The sequence below is a fragment of the Callorhinchus milii genome, unplaced genomic scaffold (genome assembly GCF_018977255.1).
Source record: "Callorhinchus milii isolate IMCB2004 unplaced genomic scaffold, IMCB_Cmil_1.0 Scaffold1, whole genome shotgun sequence".
Taxonomy (NCBI): domain Eukaryota; kingdom Metazoa; phylum Chordata; class Chondrichthyes; order Chimaeriformes; family Callorhinchidae; genus Callorhinchus; species Callorhinchus milii.
This window is the reverse complement of record NW_024704742.1, coordinates 5949574-5969719: the sequence shown is the minus strand read 5'-3', so window position 1 is coordinate 5969719 and position 20146 is coordinate 5949574. Positions and strand designations below refer to the sequence as shown.

Sequence of the window (20146 nt, the reverse complement as noted above, 5' to 3'; positions counted from 1 at the left end):
ATTCCCCAGACCAAATATTAAATAAAGTGGTCACTCAATCCACGACTGTTTGTGGGACACTGTGGTGCACAAATGGCTGCCGTGCTTTGCCCACAAAATACAGTCAATCCACTTTACTGGATATTCTCTGAAGCGCTTTGAGATGTCTCAATTATGTGATAAAGCGCTGTATCAAATGCAAGGATTATTATTATTTTTATTATTATTAAGAGATAGCAGAAGAATCTTGAGCCTTGGAAGAGACCCAAACTTCTGGGTTTTGAAAATCTAACTGGTGCCTTCATCTCCCCTCTCGACTCTCTACCCCCTCTTCGCTCCCTCCCTTCCCTCCCCTCACCCTGACCATTTCCCCCCAATGCTCGTGTCCTGACCCAATTGTCCAGCGCCTTGGGATGTCCTCCTGAAGTGAAAGGCGCTCCAAAAATGCAATCTTGTTGTTGTGGTGGTGGTGGTGTCTGTCCTGAAATCGCCCTTTGCAACCCTAAACCTGGGTCCTCTCGTTCTACCATTTTGGTATATCCTGAATTGCTTACTTGTTCAATCGAATTTTTTTACGGTTAAGTTGGAAGTTGGTCAAACAAAGTTTGTTTATTCTCACTTTGAGGTGGTGGGTGAGTCCTACATTGTCAGAAAGCGCGATTCATTTTAGCAAACTGGTTAGATCCAACGTACCGTTAACAATTTAGTAGTGGAAGTGTATTCCTCTGCATAGGGTGAATCGAGTGGGTAACTAAACAATGAAACTAGTCACTGTCAGTGGGGGTGGCGGACAACAATGTTAGCTATCGGATTTTTCCACAGGATCCACACAGGAGCTGTTCATTACTTCAGCCAGTCAACCAATATCGTCCTCGTTGTAACTTAGCTCTTTGCTTCAAAGCAAAATATATTTTCATTTGCTTTATTTGCTTTTGGTGATTCTAGTTTGACTCCTCTGACATCCTTTCCCACATAGACTTTATTAATGTCAACAAGCCCACCTTAACGTGAGCCCTTTGCCCTTCCTTTATATATTTTTCATTAAAACTGGTAGGATTCTTACATATATATTATGGATTTAGTGTATCTTGTGTATTTAGTCTGGCAAGCGCTCCGGGACGCATGAAGGGCATTATATAAATGCGAGTTGTTGCTGTTGTTAGTCTGGCAAATTGTTTACTCTCACTGTTTCTCTTCTGCTCCACATTCTTTACCTCATGTGCAAGTGGGAGTCCGTAAGATGTCGTCCATAGATGGTTCTTGGGTGTGCAAAGTCCAGGAACAAGAGGCGAGTTGGATTTGTGGTGGGGTGAAAGCGCTTGGGTTGGTGAAGGGGTGGGGGCCGATTGCCCAGGGAAAACACGGATCTGCGGCCTCACTCCCTCACACAAACACATGATGAGGAAAGGAGGACTCTGATCTACATAGACTATTGCACAACACCTTGGAAGTGGAGTCGGCTGCACATTAACTTGCAAAACAACTTGCATTTATATAGTGCCCCTCACACAGCGTAGGGTCGCAGAGCACTTGCCCCTTACATGAAGAACTGTATTTTGCCCACAAAATATACAGTCAATTCACTTTACGGTATATTCTGTGAAGCGCTTTGAGACGTCGCAAAGACGTGATAAGGCGCTATATCAAATGCAAGGATTATTATTATTATTATTGGATTAATCAGTTGGTGTTAAGTAAACCTGGTCCTGTGACATTGGACCTGAACATCAAGCTGTCCTGTAAAGATCCTCCATTGCACCGAAGAACAGATTACAACAACAACTTGCATTTATATAGCGTCCCTCAGGCGGGGTAGCGTCCCAGAGCGCTTGACAGTGGTGGAGTCTGACACCGAGCCGGGGGGGAGGAAGAGGCGGGGGAGGTGACGAAAAAGTACGATCGAAAAAGGAAGGTCTTTAGGTGGGATTTGAAGGTGGGGATGGAGGGGGCAAGACTGAGGAATTGAGGGAGTTCCAGAGCTTTGGGGCACAGCGGCAGAAGGCACGGTGTCTGGCAAATAGCTGATGAGGAAACTCTGAGGTCCAGACAACAGCTGCTGGAAGGTGTTACTTAGCGTCCGGGTTTGCGAACGACGTTTTCATACATCCAGGACTTGAGGCAAGTTTCCTTAACCCACACGCCTCTGCTGACCCTAGCGGTGAGTCGAAACCCTGTTAAAAAAAAGTGGTCACTTCAGTCCACGACTGTTTGCGGGACGCTGCTGCGCGCAGTTGGCTGCCGCGCTTCGTCCCACAAAACACACGGTCGCTACACTTTACAGTATATTCCGCGAAGCGCTTTGAGACGTCTCAATGACGTGATCAGATCAGGCTGGTGAGGATGATGATGATTATTATTAATGCTTTGATTGGTTTGCCAAAGGGGGCACAGAAGCAGCAGCTGCTGCTGAAGTGCCAACACTTTGTTTGATTGATTGCATTGATTGCATTGATTGAATTGATTGATTGATTGATTGATTGATTGATTGATGCATTGCATTGCATTGCATTGGTTGGTTGGTTGATTGATTGCATTGATTGAATTGGTTGAATTGATTGATTGCTTTGATTGACTGATTGATTGATTGCATTGATTGACTGATTGCATTGATTGATTGCATTGATTGAATTGATTGAATTGATGGATTGCATTGACTTGGCTGTGACCTCCGCAGCTCTGCCGTACAACAAGATGGCCGCGCCCTCTGGGGACGGGGGGAGTGGTCTCAGCGCGTCGAGAGGCGAGGCTTCCGGTGACGCGCATTGACCTTTGGCCTCGCGCTCCCCCCCCCCCACGCCCCGCCTCCTTCCCTCTCCCTTTCCGGTGACGTCGGCGAGCAGGTATGGCGCCGGTGGGAGAGCGCAGTCGGTGTCTGTGTGAAAAAAAACACAACCCCTTCCTCCCAATCCGCCTCCATCCGCGCCCCACACCGACCGCTGGGCCCGCGCTGCCCCCGGGGGCGGCTCGACCGGGTCCCGATGGCTGACGGGGCGGGTGTATTGCGCGGTGTCTCCGGTCGGGATCGAGGGCAGAGCGGCGCCAGTCCCCGGGCCCCCCCCACAGGGCCTGTGTGAGGGCCTCACTGCCCCCCCCCACAGGGCCTGTGTGAGGGCCTCACTGCCCCCCCCCCCCCCACAGGGCCTGTGTGAGGGCCTCACTGCCCCCCCCCCCCCCCCCCACAGGGCCTGTGTGAGGGCCTCACTGCCCCCCCCCCCCCCCCCCCCCACAGGCCTGTGTGAGGGCCTCACTGCCCCCCCCCCCACACAGCGCTGTGTGAGGGCCTCACTGCCCCCCCCCACAGGGCCTGTGTGAGGGCCTCACTGCCCCCCCCCCCCCCCCCCCCCACAGGGCCTGTGTGAGGGCCTCACTGCCCCCCCCCCCCCCCCCAGGACCTGTGTGAGGGCCTCACTGACCCCCCCACAGGGCCTGTGTGAGGGCCTCACTGCCCCCCCCCCCCCCCCCCCGCCTCTCGTTGCTTGTTTTGTATATATGGGGGTTGGGGGAGGCAGTGAGGGGGTGATCCCGGAGATCTGTATTTCCCCCCCACCGGGCAAACCTCCCCCCTCCCCCCCCCCCTCTCTCCTCCCCACCCCCCCAGTCACACAGTGGGTACAGTCCCAAGTTCCTCGTCTTCGCCTTCAAAGCCCCTCCGTGGCCTTTGCTCCTTCCTTACCCCACAGACCTGCTAACCCCGTATATCAACCCCCCCCTCCCGCTCGGCCCCGGCTCGGTCCTCCCAACCGTCGGCAGGTCAGGCCTTCAGTCTCCCTGTCCCCGCTCTTTGGGACATTTCCATCCCACGTTCCCTTCGCCTCGCTCCCCCTCCCCCCCCGCCGCCACCTCCTTCGAGGCCCGTCTCAAGATCCTCCCCTCCGAGCATGCCTTCGGCCGCCCTCCTACCCCTACACCCCCCACGCTCCCTGATTCCAACCCCCAGCTCGAGTCCAAGTCCCCGACTGTCCAGGGCCTTGGGGCGTCCTCTTGGCGTGAAAGGCGCTGTACAAATGTCATTTTGTATTGCACTGTGAAGTGTAGTGACTGCATTTTAGGGGAACCCGCTCGCCAGTTTACACACAGCAGCGACCGGCAAACAGCCAATGGAGTGAGTGACCAATTTATCTGAGCCAGGAATACTAGGAGGAACTCCTGTCTCTTCGATTTGTGCCGTAGGATCTTTTCACATCCAGCTTGACGGGTAGATGGGACCTCGGTGTAACGCGTCCTTGCCATGGATGGTACCTCAGATAATGCAGCACTGCAGTTGAGCGTAGATCTGGAATATGAGCTCACAACGTAGTCAGACAACAGCATAATATAACCATAGAAGTGATCACAATTATGTGGAGAACAGGAATGCCTGAACGGGATATAGAGTAACACAACTCCCCAGATTTTTTTTTGACGAAACAGTTTTCTTTTCTGTACTATAACTTGTCATGCTGTTGTAGCTCTTTCAGCGGGTAACTATTAGCTGAACTATTCTTAACTCTTCTTCTGTTCTATAAATTCTCTAAGTTGCATTAGAGACGATTTTACTATGGTGTTCTCTAGGCAATTGTGTGGTGGGTTAACTCAGGATAAAATTTGTGTGATACAAAACCGCATTGGTTTTATACATTGAATATGTCTTGTTTCATTTCAGACATAAAAGATGGTTCAGCGCCTGACGTACCGTCGTAGGTTGTCCTACAACACAGCCTCCAACAAGAAAAGACTGTAAGCCTTGCAAATGTTTCTTTTTTTAAAAGCAGTTTGTGTTTTTTTTTTGGACAGCGCAGTAACCCTTTTATCCCTTTATTGTAAAGGTCCCGTACCCCTGGTAATCGCATTGTGTTTCTGTACACCAAGAAGGTTGGCAAGGCCCCAAAGTCTGCATGTGGTATTTGTCCTGGAAGACTCCGGGGTGTAAGTACCGACATTTTCCTGCCCTACATTTCCAAAGATGTTGACTCCTTGATGTGCTGTGGTTCGTCTGATAGCTCTCAGTCCCACTCTGTTATTTCGCCTCCTTGATAGTATTTGTATTTGAGTGTTATTGGTGAATATTGGCAATCTGATTGTCCATGTTGGGCATCATATCCAATTCTATCCCGGCCATTTGTCTAATCTGTACTGTGGCTGCTATTTGAAGTGGAATATCACTTTTGTTCATTCTGCCTGATAAATTTAAAAATGGTGAGAAACATGAGGTTAAATACAGTATAAGGTGTGTTAGAAGATGACAGGAACACTACAGTGAAAGCATTATTGATGCCAAAGCATAGGACTAACCTCAGAGAGTTTGATCCATGTGTTTCTGCTGCACTGCCAGCAGGAGGAAGCGAGGTCATAGCATCTATCACTAAAGTGAAGACTTTATTGTCTACAACTATATGCTCCTGGTTTTGGAACACATTCTAAAACAAAAAATAACCAAGACTTTTGCAAATTTTTTTTAGAAATAAGCTTAAGATTTTAATGGAGGTGTGCATAAAAAATGATTTTATTGTTACAATCCTGGAAATTGATTGAAAAAGCTACCAATTCACGGTGTCATGAAGCGTGAAGCTTGTTGGCAATGTTCGGCTATTGGGTGAGGTAGAAAATGTTGTTTTGTTCCTTATTTTATTAATAGTTGTGCTTTCGATATAATAGGCATATTGGTACATATGGTATTAGAAGCATTCCAGAGATTTAAATGTTAAATGGAGTCCTGTAGCTCAGTGGTTAGAGCACTCGCTTTGCAAGTGAGAGACCTGAGTTCAATTCCAGGCAGGGCGAAACCTTGGGCAAGTTTCCTTACTCCACACAGAGCCTAATAATAATCCCTCCAAAAACCAAAAATCAATAATAAATTGGTCATTTTCAATCCACGACTGTTTGTGGGACATTGCTGTGCGCAATTGGCTGCCGCGTTCGCCCACAAATATACAGTCAATTCACTTTACAGTATATTCTGTGAAGCGCTTTGGGACGTCCTCCCGACGTGAAAAAGCGCTATATCAAATGCAAGGATTATTATTATTATTATTATTATTATTATTATTATTATTAAATAACGGATGTTTGTACAGCCACTTGCTTTAGAGAAATCATCCTATTTTTTTCTTCTCAAAGCCTCTATTGGCTGGTTTAGGTTTAAGTCACTGGCAGCTTAGTACTGTAGTAGTACTATAACATCCGGTGGAACTTTTTTTTACAGTGGCACTGGTGCCATTTTGTATTTTACATTAAGTTTTTATCCGCAAAGAGTAAGCCCATCTCATATTAGTGCAGATAATTGTAAGTTAGCTGCCGGTCTTCATCCACAAAAAATACACCTTTGCATCATTTTGCAGTATATCCTGTGAAGTACTTTGAGATGTCTCGACAGCATGATAAGGAGCTATATCAACTGTTAGGATAATTATTATAATTGGCTCTATACTCTATTCCCAATTTTCTGCTGTTTCCCCATATCTTTTTATACTGTTCTGCTTCAAACATTTTTCCTATTCTCTTACATGTTATGGTCTCAGCCTCAATAGCCACTTTGGGAACATTTCTGATAGATGTTTTTCAAAATAATTTTGGTGTGTGTTTTTGCCCGGTGCTGAGGTTTCAATTTAGTCTGATTTCTAAATCACATTTATAACCTAGTTTTTAGCAAAAACAAGGAGATGTAATGAAAATTAGAGTTAAACTGATTAAAATTAAAATCAGAAAACGTGTCTTCCAAAGGGTTATGAGAATGTGGAATGCACTGTCCTCCTCAGTGCAGTTTTGATTGGAATATTTAAAAGGGAGGTGGGTATACGTTTGGCAATAAAATGGGATAAATAAGATACGGCACAGGCTGGGGGAGGGGGAGAGTGTTTGAATGGCCTCCTATTCATTACTTAAAAGCTTCTTTATAATGCTCCCAAGATATTGTATGTTTAAATCATTAAACTGGCTTGGATGATCCAAGATGATCACAATTGATCACAAGAGTTGTCTATGTAAAGAGAATTTCTGGTAGTATTTAGAAGCCTGCATTACAATTGCCTTTTTTAATTAAAAAAAACATTTTTACAGCTCTTTATGAAAATGCCACTTTGATATCCTAACTGTAGTCAAATTAAATTAAAATTCACCTCCCTGAATATGTAAATGCATGTACTGGGACTGGTGCCATGTTTTTCAAGCTGTAGACTTAAAAACAGTTAACTTAATAATTGAATCTTTCAATTTTACATAGATCCGTGCAGTTAGACCGAAGGTCCTGATGAGGCTGTCAAAGACCAAGAAACACGTCAGCAGGGCTTATGGTGGATCCATGTGTGCCAAATGTGTGCGCGACAGGTAATCTAAATCATCAGCTTGGTGGGATTCACCTTCTATTGCTTTTATTTGTTTCCAAGTTGCAGACTAACTACAATATTTGTCATTCTTAGGAAAGTTAGTTGCTCAAGCTCCGCGTCCCTCTGGGTACACTAATTAACCATTTTAGTTATGTGCTGAAAGCATTAAGATACTTTCGCTTTGGCTGTCTTGATATTGAACGATGCCCACCTGAGAATTTGAATTGCACAGTGCTTAGTGTAGCTGTTACCTAACCCAGAACAAATGACATTGGATATTCTTTCACCAGCCAATTTCTTCCCTTCCCTCTCCTAAAGACAGATTCATTCTGAGTTATGGTTTGGCAGTTGTTGGTTGCCCTTCAGTAACTTGCCCAAGTGGCCATTCCTCATGCATGAACCTAGAGTATAGTGATATCATTCTTTTTTTTCGGTCGGCTAGATGTTTGACATGTGCAAATGGAGTATACACTCTTGCCCTTGGAGAAAGATTCCTGCTTACGGTATTCCGGAGAGTATCGGGTTCAGGTTGGCAAGAACCAAGGCTTGGGTACCCCAGAATGTATCTTGGGGTATTGCTGGAATCTAACCAGGCTAAAACCCACATAGCTTACCATTGAAAGTTCTGTGACAAGCTTTCGCTCTACGTGCCAAGCTGGGACCACCGATCCTAGAGCTTTGGTTTGCAGGGTTAATGGGAGCTGAGTGGGAAGAGACCCTGCTACCTGCCCCTCCCAAATCCTGCTGATGAGCCAGGATGGCTGTGCTGTCATCTGCAGTGGCCCGGAGGACTGCGGACCCATTTGGCTCAGGAACTGGACGAGGGACTGTCCAGGAGCGTGAGCTCAATTCTAACCTCAGTCACCTCAGTCGAGTCAGTTCAGTTCCAAAGGGGACCCTACGTGTGGGAGCCAACATGTGTGTGCCACAAGTGTACTGCACTCCCAATATTGCTTCAGATGTATACCAAATATGTGTGTTCTAGTGGGATCCAGCTGTGCGTGTGTTATAACATATGTATTTAATATGCAATTTATGCTTTCCAGAATTAAACGTGCATTCCTCATTGAGGAACAGAAGATTGTTGTGAAGGTTCTGAAGGCACAAGCACAAAGCCAGAAGTCAAAGTGAATTGTCTAAATTTATTTGTACTCTTGGAAATAAAGAACTCACTATATTTTGCTTGAGTTGGTATAAATATTTCTACAAAATATGTAAGGTTGTACAATACATTTGCTGACTTGAATTTAGTGCACATACGTAATTTGCCACGTTTATACTGTCGAGTTTGATTCGGTTCCATTACTGCTAAGCGGTAGGAACTTGTCAGTTTGTGTGCCACAAAAGTTATCCTTGCATTTTATACAGTGCCGTATCATTTCAAAGTAAGAGTTTTTTTCTGAAGTGTTGTGACTGCGTTTGTCGGTGAACGGGGCAAGCAATTTGCACGCAGCGATGCCCCACAAATAGCCGTGAAGTGAATGACCCAAGTATTTATCTGCCGTGAGTTGTTGGCTGGGACATTTGGAGGAGTTCCCCTCTTGGAATAGTATCATGGTTCGATAATGATCCTTGCATTTCGTACAGCACCTTAGATCATCGAACCTTAAGTCCTTCACAAGATTGACTAGTGTCTGTGCATTTGTAGATTAAGCTGGCAGCAGGCTTTTGCAGCACTGTTTTGCAAATAGCTGTGAAGTGAATTACTAATTTTAACTGGAAGATTGTTAGTCAACAGGTCCGAAAAAATAAGGACTATTCTGTGTAGTTAAGAATCTATGCCACACGCTATAAATCCACTCTGCGATTTCAAATGTCCAGCAGCCCCCACGATGCCCACAGCTTGCCCCTGGTTGGTTTAGCTGTGGGCATCAACAGCTGTCACGCGTGAGTACTGAACAATTTTTTAAAATTTATCTGAATTCATTTTTAACGTCAAGAAAATAAAGAGTAAATCTCGAACCACTTTGGAATTCAGTACCCTACAGTACTGAAGCACTGCCGGATATCAGCTCAAGTTGGATTGAAAATAATATGAAGTATAAAAATGTTGAAGTGGACTGTCGAATTCCTGTTCCATGTTTTGGAGCTGGGGCTATGCCGAAGTCATATGTGGTAAATACAGTTGCGTGGGGGGGTTTATTTGGAAAAGAGAGTTGATTGTTGTAGAAACCACTATCATAATTTCTTGCCTTAAATTAATGCGGTCTCTTTTGGGGACTTTTTAAAAAAAGATATTTTAAAAATGCATTATTTTGACCTGTGCATTTCTCAACAACACATTTGAGTGGTATTTACAGTGACAGCAACAAAGCGGCTTATGGTGTTGAAAACGTATATGCCCGAAGTACCTTCATTTTTTAAACAAATTCTTTACCTGGTTAGTTAGTAAATGTTCCGAGTCTTTGTTGTAATGCACCGAATCATCCTTAGACTTTCTTTGGGTGTCCACTTTGGTGGTTTCAGTTTATGCATTGAAACCAGCATAGGCATAATAAAGCAAACCAAATATCAGTCGTTACTTTCTTTAATATCCCATTGTATTTAATATCCTTCTCCTCTCTCCCCCGACCCCCAGCTCGGATCTGAAATGCTGTACACCGTCCAGCACCTTGGGACATCATCCCGATATGAAAGGCGCTATACAAATGTAATCTTGTATCTTTCTTAATTTGGGAATTTTTTAAAATCTTACCTCGACATCTCATTTCTCCGGACAGAAAGGAACATTAATCAGAAGTCTCAAAAGGACAGCAGTTTGCATGAGCCGTTGAGTCAATGTATGAGCCGTTGAGTCAATGGTCCACACGTGGAGGCGAACACAATATGGTGTATGAAGGTCCCAGATTTGCTGGTATGTGCTGAGACTGCAAGAGATCCCAAATTTGCCTCTGTCCTCGGGTTAGCGGAAAATTCAACTGGATCACTCCTGGAGAATACATATTTTCATATTGCTCCCCCACCACCCCATCCTTTACTAGTTCGCTAATTCACTGGATTGTGGCAGCGAGAACTGAAAAGCAAATGAATTATTTTTGGTGTATAGGAGGAATTACTTATTTTGAGATCAGATAACGAAACACTGAGATGGTGCACGTGAATTACCGTATTGTAACTTTCCCTAGTTTGAAACTATTTCTCCATTGCTCACTGACTGGGCTGTTTACTCTGGGCCTGCGTTGTAAGTTTCTAAAGTGGTAGGTTGCGTTTCCCTAATCTCAGTCCGCAGAAAGAAGCTTGTACGTTCGCTGCGTAAGTCGTCTTAACCTCAATAGCAACTACAAATAGCTACTTGCGATTTAGATGCGTACAAAGCATTACACCGCAAGGCAAGCCAAGGCTGGCAATTTGTTACCCGAGTCTAGCCTGAATATTAAATGTTCTCCATATTCTGCCATAGAATCATGGAAAAAGAATCTTAAAACAATAAGTATGTGTTGATCTTCCTAATTTTTTTTAAATCAATATCCCTTTCCAAAAATATTTCAGCAGCAGCACATTCTTTAACCAAGCCTCCAGCTGATGCCTTGATGTATTAAGATAAATTGACCAGACATCAGACTACTCACATCACATTTAGAATCTTATTAATGTCTCCAATTTTTAAAAATTCACTGTCTTGGACTCCACTTGAGTGGAGTCCTGTAGCTCAGTGGTTAGAGCACTCACTTTGCAAGCGAGAGACCTGAGTTCAATTCCAGGCAGAGGGCGAAATCTTGGGCAAGTTTCCTTACTCCACACAGAACCTAATAATCCCTCCAAAACAATAATAAATTGGTCATTTTCAATCTATGACTGTGGGACATTGCTGTGCGCAATTGGCTGCCGCGTTCGCCCACAAAAATAGTCAATTCACTTAGTGTGTTCTGTGAAGCGCTTTGGGACGTCCTCCCGACGTGAAAAGCGCTATATCAAATGCAAGGATTATTATTATTAAAGAAAAATAATTGTGTGGAATGTTCTAGTTGTCTTGGACTTAAATGTTGAGTAAGAGACCCAGCTCATTGGTCTGTCTAGGGCTGAGTCCCAGGTTCAAATCCCAAACGAGCTGAGTTTAAAACTATCGTTAGAGAATTATCTCCTGATTGGAGATTATAGGCAGGAGCAATATAAAGGATTCACTTAGTTTTTTTTTATTAAAATCTGATGCCTATTGGGGATAAGGCATGGCATGTAAATAGGACCGACAGGATTACTCTTAGAAAAAGCCAGCAAACACAATGGGACAAATAAATTTCCCGGCCTATCATTGGAGGTTACTGGATCCGGGACTTTTCCCACTGGAACGAAGAATGTTGAGGTCTTAGAGGTCTTTAAAATGATGAGGGGTTTTGATAGTCAATAAGAAGGCATTTCTAGTCGGTCACTAACTGTAGGGCATCAATTTAAAATTAGTGTCGCGCAAATTGGGAGAGTTCTCCTTGGGAGAGTTTTCCCCAAAGAGTAGATAGGAAATGAAGTGCCCTATCAGGAGCAGTGGTTGAGGCAGAATCCATATTGGGCTTCAATAGAAAACATGACAAATGTATTGGGTCAGTTTCGGGGGAAAGGGTAGGTAAATGAGACGGAAAGATTGCTCTCGAGGGAGGTGACATAGAAACGATGAGCCAAATTGTGACGTAAATTTCTGTGGTCCTGGGTTCAGATATGTAATCTTGAGGATCTCGGATCCCAATGAAGACACTGTTAAGAACATCAGTCATCAGGGTTTCAGATTGTCTCACTGAACACTCACTTTTACATCCAACGGTGATTTGACAGACAGCATAATTTAAGGAAAAAGTGAACTGGCGAGGTTCAGTTTTAGTACACATGTAGTTAGCCAACAAAATGCTTTGATCAGTCACCAATAAATTCTCACAAAACAATCCTACAACTGTTATCCAGTCAAAATGTATTCAAGCGAACCCAAAATAAAACAAACAAATCCTCAAATGTCAAACAAGAGTGACACAAATCAGCATTTCACTGGCCCATCCAGTAATCCAAGTTTTCATGAGCTGTTGAAACATTTAGCAGGTGATCACATTGTGGAGTTTTAACAAAATCAAATAGGAGCCAGGTCAGTTTTAAAACCCAACAGAAAACCATAATAAAAAAGTAAACTTTAATCACAAATTAAAAATACTAAAGGAATTTCAATCACATTTGCCTTCATACGGTCAATTTGTTTTTATACAACTTGTATTCAATTGACAATGTTGGAAGAAGTCAGGAGAAGTAATACGAAGTAATAAGACACTACACAGCAGTTGTTCAACTAGCGAATAAGTTCCATGGAGCAAGCTTAAAGCTCACCATTAATGCTAGTTACAGATGTTTGTGTGGTGGTGATCTTGCCTACATTTTAAAGTTACATCAGCCCACTAGCGTTTTAATACATGCAAGCACTCTTCCTTCAGGCTGCACAAGCAATTCATACTGGACTACTTCTCTTCACACCACTGATTTTCCTTGCGTACCTGAGGAAAGGATTCAAAAAATTGTAATCAACATAAAGTGGAATTACTTTCATCATCCCTAGACCTGATTTCTTAATTTCTTAAACATTGTCCTCACCAGGTCCCCAGTTCCCTCTTCAAACAAGCTCCAGCTCATGTAGAAGTGATACCAATTCCCATCCTCACCAAGCTTCATTGGTTCTTTGTTCATCAGGAGATCTTTGTCTCAAGATCTTTGTCCTGATTTCAAATCCTTTCTTACTTTCATCCCAGTTCTGAAATCACCAACCCCACCATCTCCACTAATTCAGGCCTACTGCACACTCTGTTCCATCATCAGCAAATCAAGCACTATGGAATATGTCTGTCCTGCTATCCCTATAAGCACTTGGAGACGTTAATATTGATATAAGTTGTCCTAAATCAAAGCTATTGCTCTACAAGTGCTTGTTTTCAAGTGAATATTGATGAGCCATACTTCAAATCTATGTCTGTATAAGACTTTTGCAAATTTTGGACACTTACAACTGCTTTCTATCTGGACTGAAACTCTGCCAAATCATTTGCGTACAGACAATGCACATTTGGTGAGTGAGAGGGGGGAGGGGGGGGGGAGGAAGACAAAACAAAAATGAATACTAATATCTACTCTTGATTTTTACCCATTGCAATAATAGATGCCGAGATTGCAAATTAAAAATGCACATTTCAAGAAGCAAATCTGCACTTTGAAATAAATTTTCCAAATGAACAGCTGACCATTCAAAAAATAATCATCCAGTACCTGTGCTTCCTCTTCCTCAGTGAAGTCATTTTTTATGTTGAAAGTTTTGCGAATTTCTTCAGGAGTCTTTCCTTTAATCATATTCGCCACGGTTTTGCAAGTTACATCTAACAAACCCTTTATATCCAAGTAGTTTGCTGCCTATTTAAAAAGGAGGAAATCATTGAAAGTGAATTAATAATAATAATCTTGGCATTTGATATGGCGCCTTATCGTGTCTTTGAGACATTTCAAAGCGCTTCACAGGATATAATGTGAAGTGAATTGACTGTAGATTTTATATGCAAAATTAAATAGCGTGAACGATTAACTAAAATATAAAAACTTTTTTGGTTCTCCAATAAAATGTGTACAACTTGAAAACAAGCTCAAATATTATCCAGTTCAAGTTCCACACAACAGTAAGAACATACGTCTTTCCCTCAGCACCTCTGATTCCAATCTATATTGTGGTGATAAACTACAATAGCATACTAAACCGTGGTAGACACAACGTTAGAATTCCAGCGTTGCATCACCTAGGACTTTTTAAGGCACAGTTTGTTTTGAGGTCTAAATTACCACAACATTCAGATACATGTGGTTAATTCACTTTTTGAATGGGGGGGGGGGTGGGGTAGGGGGGAGAGAGAGAAAAAGGAGAAGAAACAATAATTTATCTTGTTTTATAGCTATACCCAGGAAGCTCTTAGCACAGATAAATGGTCCAACTTGCAAACTCTACTGACAAGCAGGTAGTCCAATGAGAGTGTAGGATAGGTTGATGTACAGGTGAATGGTTCAATATGAGCGCATATTCACTGAAGTTATTAAAAGTTGGGTAACTATAAAAGGTTGAGGTTTCCACAATAAAAATCAAGGCCTGCAATTTTCTTACAGGCTTATGAATGCATTAAAGTCTCAACAGAGGGAATTAGTAAACTATTTGACATTGACAGACATTCTGTTCTCACCTAACACCACCAACGAGCATGCAATTGTCTTGCAATGATTTCTAGATCGAAGCCAGGAGCAGGAACTCTATTCAGATAGGGCACCAGGACCAATTATAACAATTATACAGGATGGCCAAAAAGTTTTATTTTTCAACTACCCTATTATCCAAAAAATACATATGATCATTTCTTTAAGACCGTAATATTAGACATTGTAATGGCATCATTACTTTTCGGTCACCATGTAGATGATATCAACAAACAGCAAAAATGTAATTTGTTGGTAAAAGTCTTCAATGATGACGCCATAATTTAACCGTCAATCAAAAATTGTCAGGGCCAGCTTTCAAAATGATAAATGTCAATAACTCAAATTAGCCAAAAAACAAAAGATCTACTGAAGGTCATGCAACCTTAAGAATGCAAAGGATTGAAATGAATACTAACCAGAATTAGTTCAAAGAGAGTACCCTGGTCCACCTTGAGAAACTCTTGATCCCACACAGGTATATCATCGGTTCTCTTCTCTTTGTTTTCATCATCTTCTGGTGGAGGAGGATCATCTCTGTGATGTGTGCACCACTGGATCACCTAAAGCAAAAAAAAAGTTAAGATTAATTCATAGTCAATTTCGTACTGCGGCTGAACGATATTACTCTACTATATTACCAAGAAGCTACCAGATCACCTGTCAAATAATTGCTTTGGTGGAGCACAAGAAATTCCAATTTGACAGGCCTGCTTTAGCTTTGCAAACGTACCTTTTTTAGGATTGCAGCATTTACATTTGGTAATGGTACCGGATCATCATCGCCTTCATCATCCATTCCTAGATCTGATTTGAAGAGCATGAAAGGACATCATTAGAATTGATATTACATACAGCGCAGATTTACCAGCATCATTCAGATTTTAAAAAAAAGAACCATTTAATTCAAAGTCCTTGTTCCTGCTAAGGTAGTAATCTTTCGCAATTGAAGAAGAGTTCATAGATCACAAATCAGTCACTAAATGTATCAATTTCTGTTGTCCTGCCTGGGATTGAACCCAGGTCTCTCGCCTGAATGTAGGCAGGGGTGAACTGACTGCCACTTCAGCAGAACCATTTTCCCTGAACAATATTTGGTACTGATAAATGATTCAGCGGCAAAAGGGCTTTACTTGGAGGCCTCGCTATTGTGATTGTCTGTGTGTGCGTGAGTGTGTCTGCGTGTCGCTCTCTCTATGCGTTTGTGAGTATCCGTGTCTGTCTCTCTCTCTATGCTTTTGTGTGTGTCTCTGTTTGCAAATGTGTCTCTCGGTTTGTGAGTGTGTGTGTGTCTCTCTCTGTCTGTCTCTGTAGGCGATGATGGATCCTGAGAGCTTCTGTAGCCTTGCTGGTGGCGTACCCCCTCCCCCAAAAAATAGGCCACCCAGTTTTTTGTTAAAGAAGCAATTCATCTTTTTTTCCCCCACAGTCTAATATGGTTTATTTCCTCATATTTAGATTTTATCGATAATAAAGTGAACAAAATAATAGTTTGACAGTAAAATGTACCTCAATAGCCCCAGTCAAACCCCCACATGTTCTGAGACATTTGTCAAAAATCTCCCTGCATCTCACCACAAAAATTGCAAATCTCCCCACAATTTTGGGGAGATATTTCGCACTTTTCTATTGGTTATTACTCCCCACCCCCTCACCCAACAAGTAAAACAAACCCTCAGAAAGACACGTGCATGTATTAAAAGATTGTTCATGATGTTCTTATTTATAAACTGATTCTCATGTTACATTTGAATATTGAAAGAGTTTCTTACTCCAAAACAGCAGTCGAGGCATATTTAGCTTATTCATTATGCAATCATATTATTCCATTGAATACACGCCAGGTCTATCAATAGTATCCATGATGGCAATGCACCCTGATAATCCCTTGCCGCATTTAGCATTGCATCAGCAAAATAAATGCTTTTCCCTGGTCATTGTAAAATGTAAAGAGCAATACTTTTTTTAAAATTCTAATTTTCTAATTAGAAAATAAAGAGGATTTGTAAGCACTTTGTCCAATAAAACACAGTCACTATGCCTTCCAGTAAATCCTGTGAAGCATTTTGAGATGCCCATTTGACTTCAATGGCGCCATATCAAATGCAAGGCTTATTAGAGTAAAGGAAAACATATGCATGATATACTGCAAAATATATACATACACATGTATTTATCAACATAGGAAAACAGCAACAATAAATCGTTCAAAATCTCTCCATCTCCTATGAAATCGTCAACTTGCAAAATATCCTATACAGGAAGCATACAGGTCACATAAAGAGTGAATAAAACAATCTGAATTCATATAGGTCTCTTCACACAAGGTAACATCTCAGAGTAGTTGAAAGATTAATTTCTCTCAACAACATACATGGTAAGTAACTTAAATTATTGACATTTTATACACTATCCATTTTACTAAAGGACAACTAATTAGGCTTAAAAGTCTAAAATAATAAGACTATTTAATATCAGGAGGGAAAAATAATAGAATTGAGGATATCGGTCTAAAAATCACGCGTCATCCCAGATTCCTCTCATTAACTAACCTTCCAACATAGTCTTGATTGTGATGGATTGCTTTGCTATTTCTACATCCACTTCAAAGATTTCTCCATCTGAACTCTGCAGTTTAATGACTGGCATCTTCTAAAATTTTGTAAAAAAAAATTAAATGTGAGTAGACTAAAACATTCATACTACAACTTATTTGGAATATACACCCTCACAAGAATTCAATTGTCTAAAGTATCTTATTTTGTTTACAAATTGGCTCTGGTGCAACAGTAGAAATGTGAACATAACCTCATTGGAAGTCATGCCACTTAGCTTATGCATGGATAGGGGCATGGATAGGGAAAAATATAAAATTTATTGGGAGAAAAACATTTGACCATGATCCAGCTCAGCTCAACTGCATCTCCTCCCAACAAATCGTTGTTGAGCATGTAGGGAAGGGGCGTGGTGCATTAAGGGCAATTTTGAAGATTGCGAAGAGTTTTTATGCATTCTGAAATGACAGAAATCACAAAATGAAGCTTCGGCAATCTTTTAAATGAACTTTCCTAGGTCACCAGAAACCCTCGTGGGAGTTCCAGCGGCTCAAGGAATCAACAGCAAAAAAAACGATAAAGCAACAAAAATCAATATCCAGCTCTGCAACTCCCCCACCACCTTCAACACTTGCCTACTGCAGCACTTAGAAATAAATCACAAAGAGCATTTTCCTACCGGCAGCCCTCGTCCCTAAGGGCAATTTTGTCACCCAGGATTCCCCTGGCAGTGAAAGGCAGGAAAGATATATTGGCCCAGGAGGGGGCACAGGGCAATTACCAGAATGATACCAGGGCTTCAAGGGTTAAATCATGAGGACACATTGCATAAACTTGGTCTCTATTCCCTTGAGTTCAGAAGGTTCAGAGGTGTTTTTAAAATAATAAAGGGATTTGATAGGTTAGGTTCAGACAAACTATTTCCAGGCCATTTAGAAGTGAAATCAGGAGGCAGTTGTACCACCCAAAGGCTCAGTGGTACATCTGGACCTCCCTGTCCCCCCCAAAGGGCTGTGGACGCTGGATCCAGTCACATCAAGGCTGAGGCGGACAGATATTTGTGAGGTCGGGGTGTCGAGGGGATACGGGGGCAAAAGGGCAGCCATCTGGGAGTTGAGGTACAGATCAGCCATGACCTTACAGGATGGCAGAACTGGCTCGATGGGGTGAAAGGTCAACTCCTGGTCCCATGTTCCCCACCACCTTTTCCTTTGGGCAAGTGCGCACGCGCGGGAAGGAGGGGGGGGGGGAGAGGGGGAGAGGAGGAGAGCAAGCGGGGCGACGACCAGGCCGGCGCGCACGCATTGATTGTGACGCGGCGCGCACCCATTGTGACGCCGACGCCTCTCACCCTGTGGTGGCGCCGCCGCCGCCGCCTTCTGTTCCCCTTCTTGCTTCGCGCTCGTGCCGACCGACCGACCGCGAGACCCTCGCGCCGCCGCCGCCGCCTCCTGTTTGTGACCAGCCACCCAACCGCCGCAGTGACGTCATAAGCGGGCGCTGCGCAAACACTGACACCTCCCCCCACTCCCTCCCGTCGCTAAAAAAAACCTTTCTGCGAATCACCCACCGCCTGAAAAACATGTCATCACATCATATGCACACATACACCCCCTCTCCCCATACACACACACACAGCAAAACAAAACAAACACCGACCCCTACCCCCTCCCGCACTCACACCCGGCCTGGCCTCCGCAAGCCGCACGCTTGCGTTTTCTTAAAAAATAAAGCAAACAACAGCTTCGCTTCACACAATAAAACCGACACGACTGCCTCCTCCCTCCCACACCCCGAGAAGGATATCACCCGACAGCGTCTGGGTGGGTGTGGGTGGAGGCCATTTCTTTTTAGGCAAAGCTGCGAAAACACCGATTTAACAGGCGGCAATGGTCCGGCGGACGCCGTGTGGCCCGTGTGTGTGTGTGTGGGGGGTGGAGGGGGGGGGGGGGGAACTTTCCTCACCAAATCCAAATCAACCCTCGTCACGCACCTCCACACAACACACACGCAAACGCGGTGTAAGTGGAGTAAAGAGGTACCTTCACAACGAGATAGATGGCGGCTGAAAGCAGCTTCCGAAAATTGTCTGTCTGCCTGACAGCCGCGGGTCAAACCGGTCGAGTCAGTTGGGGCCGCGCGGAGTGACAGACGCGGACAGCGGCGTTGGCGGGGCGGGCGGGCGGGCGGCAAGGAGACGTTGCCTGTCACGTGACTGAACGCTGGGCGTGCGCAATGGCCGAAGCCGCACCCGCCGACTCTCCAGCTCGCACGTCACTTAACTGAAAGGGGGCGGGTGGAGAGCGCGAATGCGGGGTGGTCGCTCGCACGCACGCGCGCACGCGGCACGCACGCTCTGACGCACGCACGCGGCAGCTGTTGCTCAGGGCGACACAAGGGGCCGCGGCCACGCACGCGCTGCCAACCCCCCCCCCCCCCCCCAAAAAAAAATTCAAACCTCCGCGTGCCGGGTGGGGCGGTTGGTGACGTACCCGTTGCCCATGGTGACGGGGGAGAGGGGGCATGCGCACCAGGCCTCGCGTTAGCTCAGGGAAGGGGAGGCGGACATCTCCCTCGAGCCACATGAGCAGCTTCCATAAGGACTATGGACGGGGACTGGCCGCAGGTTGGCCAGAGCCAAGGCTTGCGGACCCGGCTGGCTCCGAGGAGCCCGACTGGAGGCCATCGCCGGGCTCCGAGACGCCGTCCGGGCGCGAAGGACGTTAGATAAAACACAAGTTGGTGTTGTGCTATCAGGGGGATATTGAGAAGCTGGAGAGATTTTACACTGTGATTGCTCAAAATTGTTATGCTCTCGTTTCCGTAGATTTTCTATTGACCTACAGCAAAAATCAACTCTTTGCTGTGATGGTTGGTTGTATATTGGAAAGCTGCAGTGCAGGAGGAGGACGTTGGACCTATTAAGCCTCCACCGGCTAACGTTGATTAACTAACTAACGTTAGTTTTTTTTTTAGTTGTTTATTATAATTCATCTCTTTTGCATCCACTTGGTGTATGATTGCTAAATGTAGCTGTGAGGGAGGTACTACGTACTAAAATGATAATCCCTCCAAAACCCAAAGCAATAATAAATTGGTCTTTTTTTCAATCCACGACTGTTT

The 20146-nt window shown here is 44.0% G+C and overlaps 2 protein-coding genes across 3 annotated transcripts; one reads left to right on the top strand and one right to left on the bottom strand.

Annotated features, from left to right (window-relative positions):
• Nucleotides 1-2796: 2796 nt before the first annotated feature.
• rpl34 (ribosomal protein L34) lies at nucleotides 2797-8454 on the top strand. Its single transcript, NM_001292228.1, is given in 5 exon segments — nucleotides 2797-2819; nucleotides 4622-4695; nucleotides 4785-4884; nucleotides 7178-7281; nucleotides 8327-8454. Coding segments are annotated over 4 exon segments (354 nt in total). The 5' UTR covers nucleotides 2797-2819; nucleotides 4622-4630; the 3' UTR covers nucleotides 8412-8454.
• A 3699-nt stretch (nucleotides 8455-12153) lies between these two features.
• On the bottom strand, nucleotides 12154-19225 carry LOC103182116 (S-phase kinase-associated protein 1). 2 transcript variants are annotated; one of them, XM_042334106.1, is made up of 6 exons: nucleotides 19066-19225; nucleotides 17021-17120; nucleotides 15202-15275; nucleotides 14888-15031; nucleotides 13506-13646; nucleotides 12154-12742 (listed from the first exon to the last, which is right to left on the bottom strand). In XM_042334106.1, exons 2-6 carry the CDS (start codon nucleotides 17115-17117, stop codon nucleotides 12707-12709), a joined length of 492 nt encoding a protein of 163 aa, XP_042190040.1. In that variant the 5' UTR covers nucleotides 17118-17120; nucleotides 19066-19225; the 3' UTR covers nucleotides 12154-12706.
• Between the last annotated feature and the right edge of the window lie 921 nt (nucleotides 19226-20146).

Bases quoted from the DNA above. Each gene is read 5' to 3' on its own strand.
- LOC103182116 (XM_042334106.1), bottom strand. From the start codon at position 17,117: ATGCCAGTCATTAAACTGCAGAGTTCAGATGGAGAAATCTTTGAAGTG. The intron at 15,032-15,201 runs GTACGTTTGCAA...TTTTTGCTTTAG, and splicing joins ATGCTGCAATCCTAAAAAAG to GTGATCCAGTGGTGCACACA. The intron at 13,647-14,887 runs GTTAGTATTCAT...CTTTTTAAATAG, and splicing joins CTCTCTTTGAACTAATTCTG to GCAGCAAACTACTTGGATAT.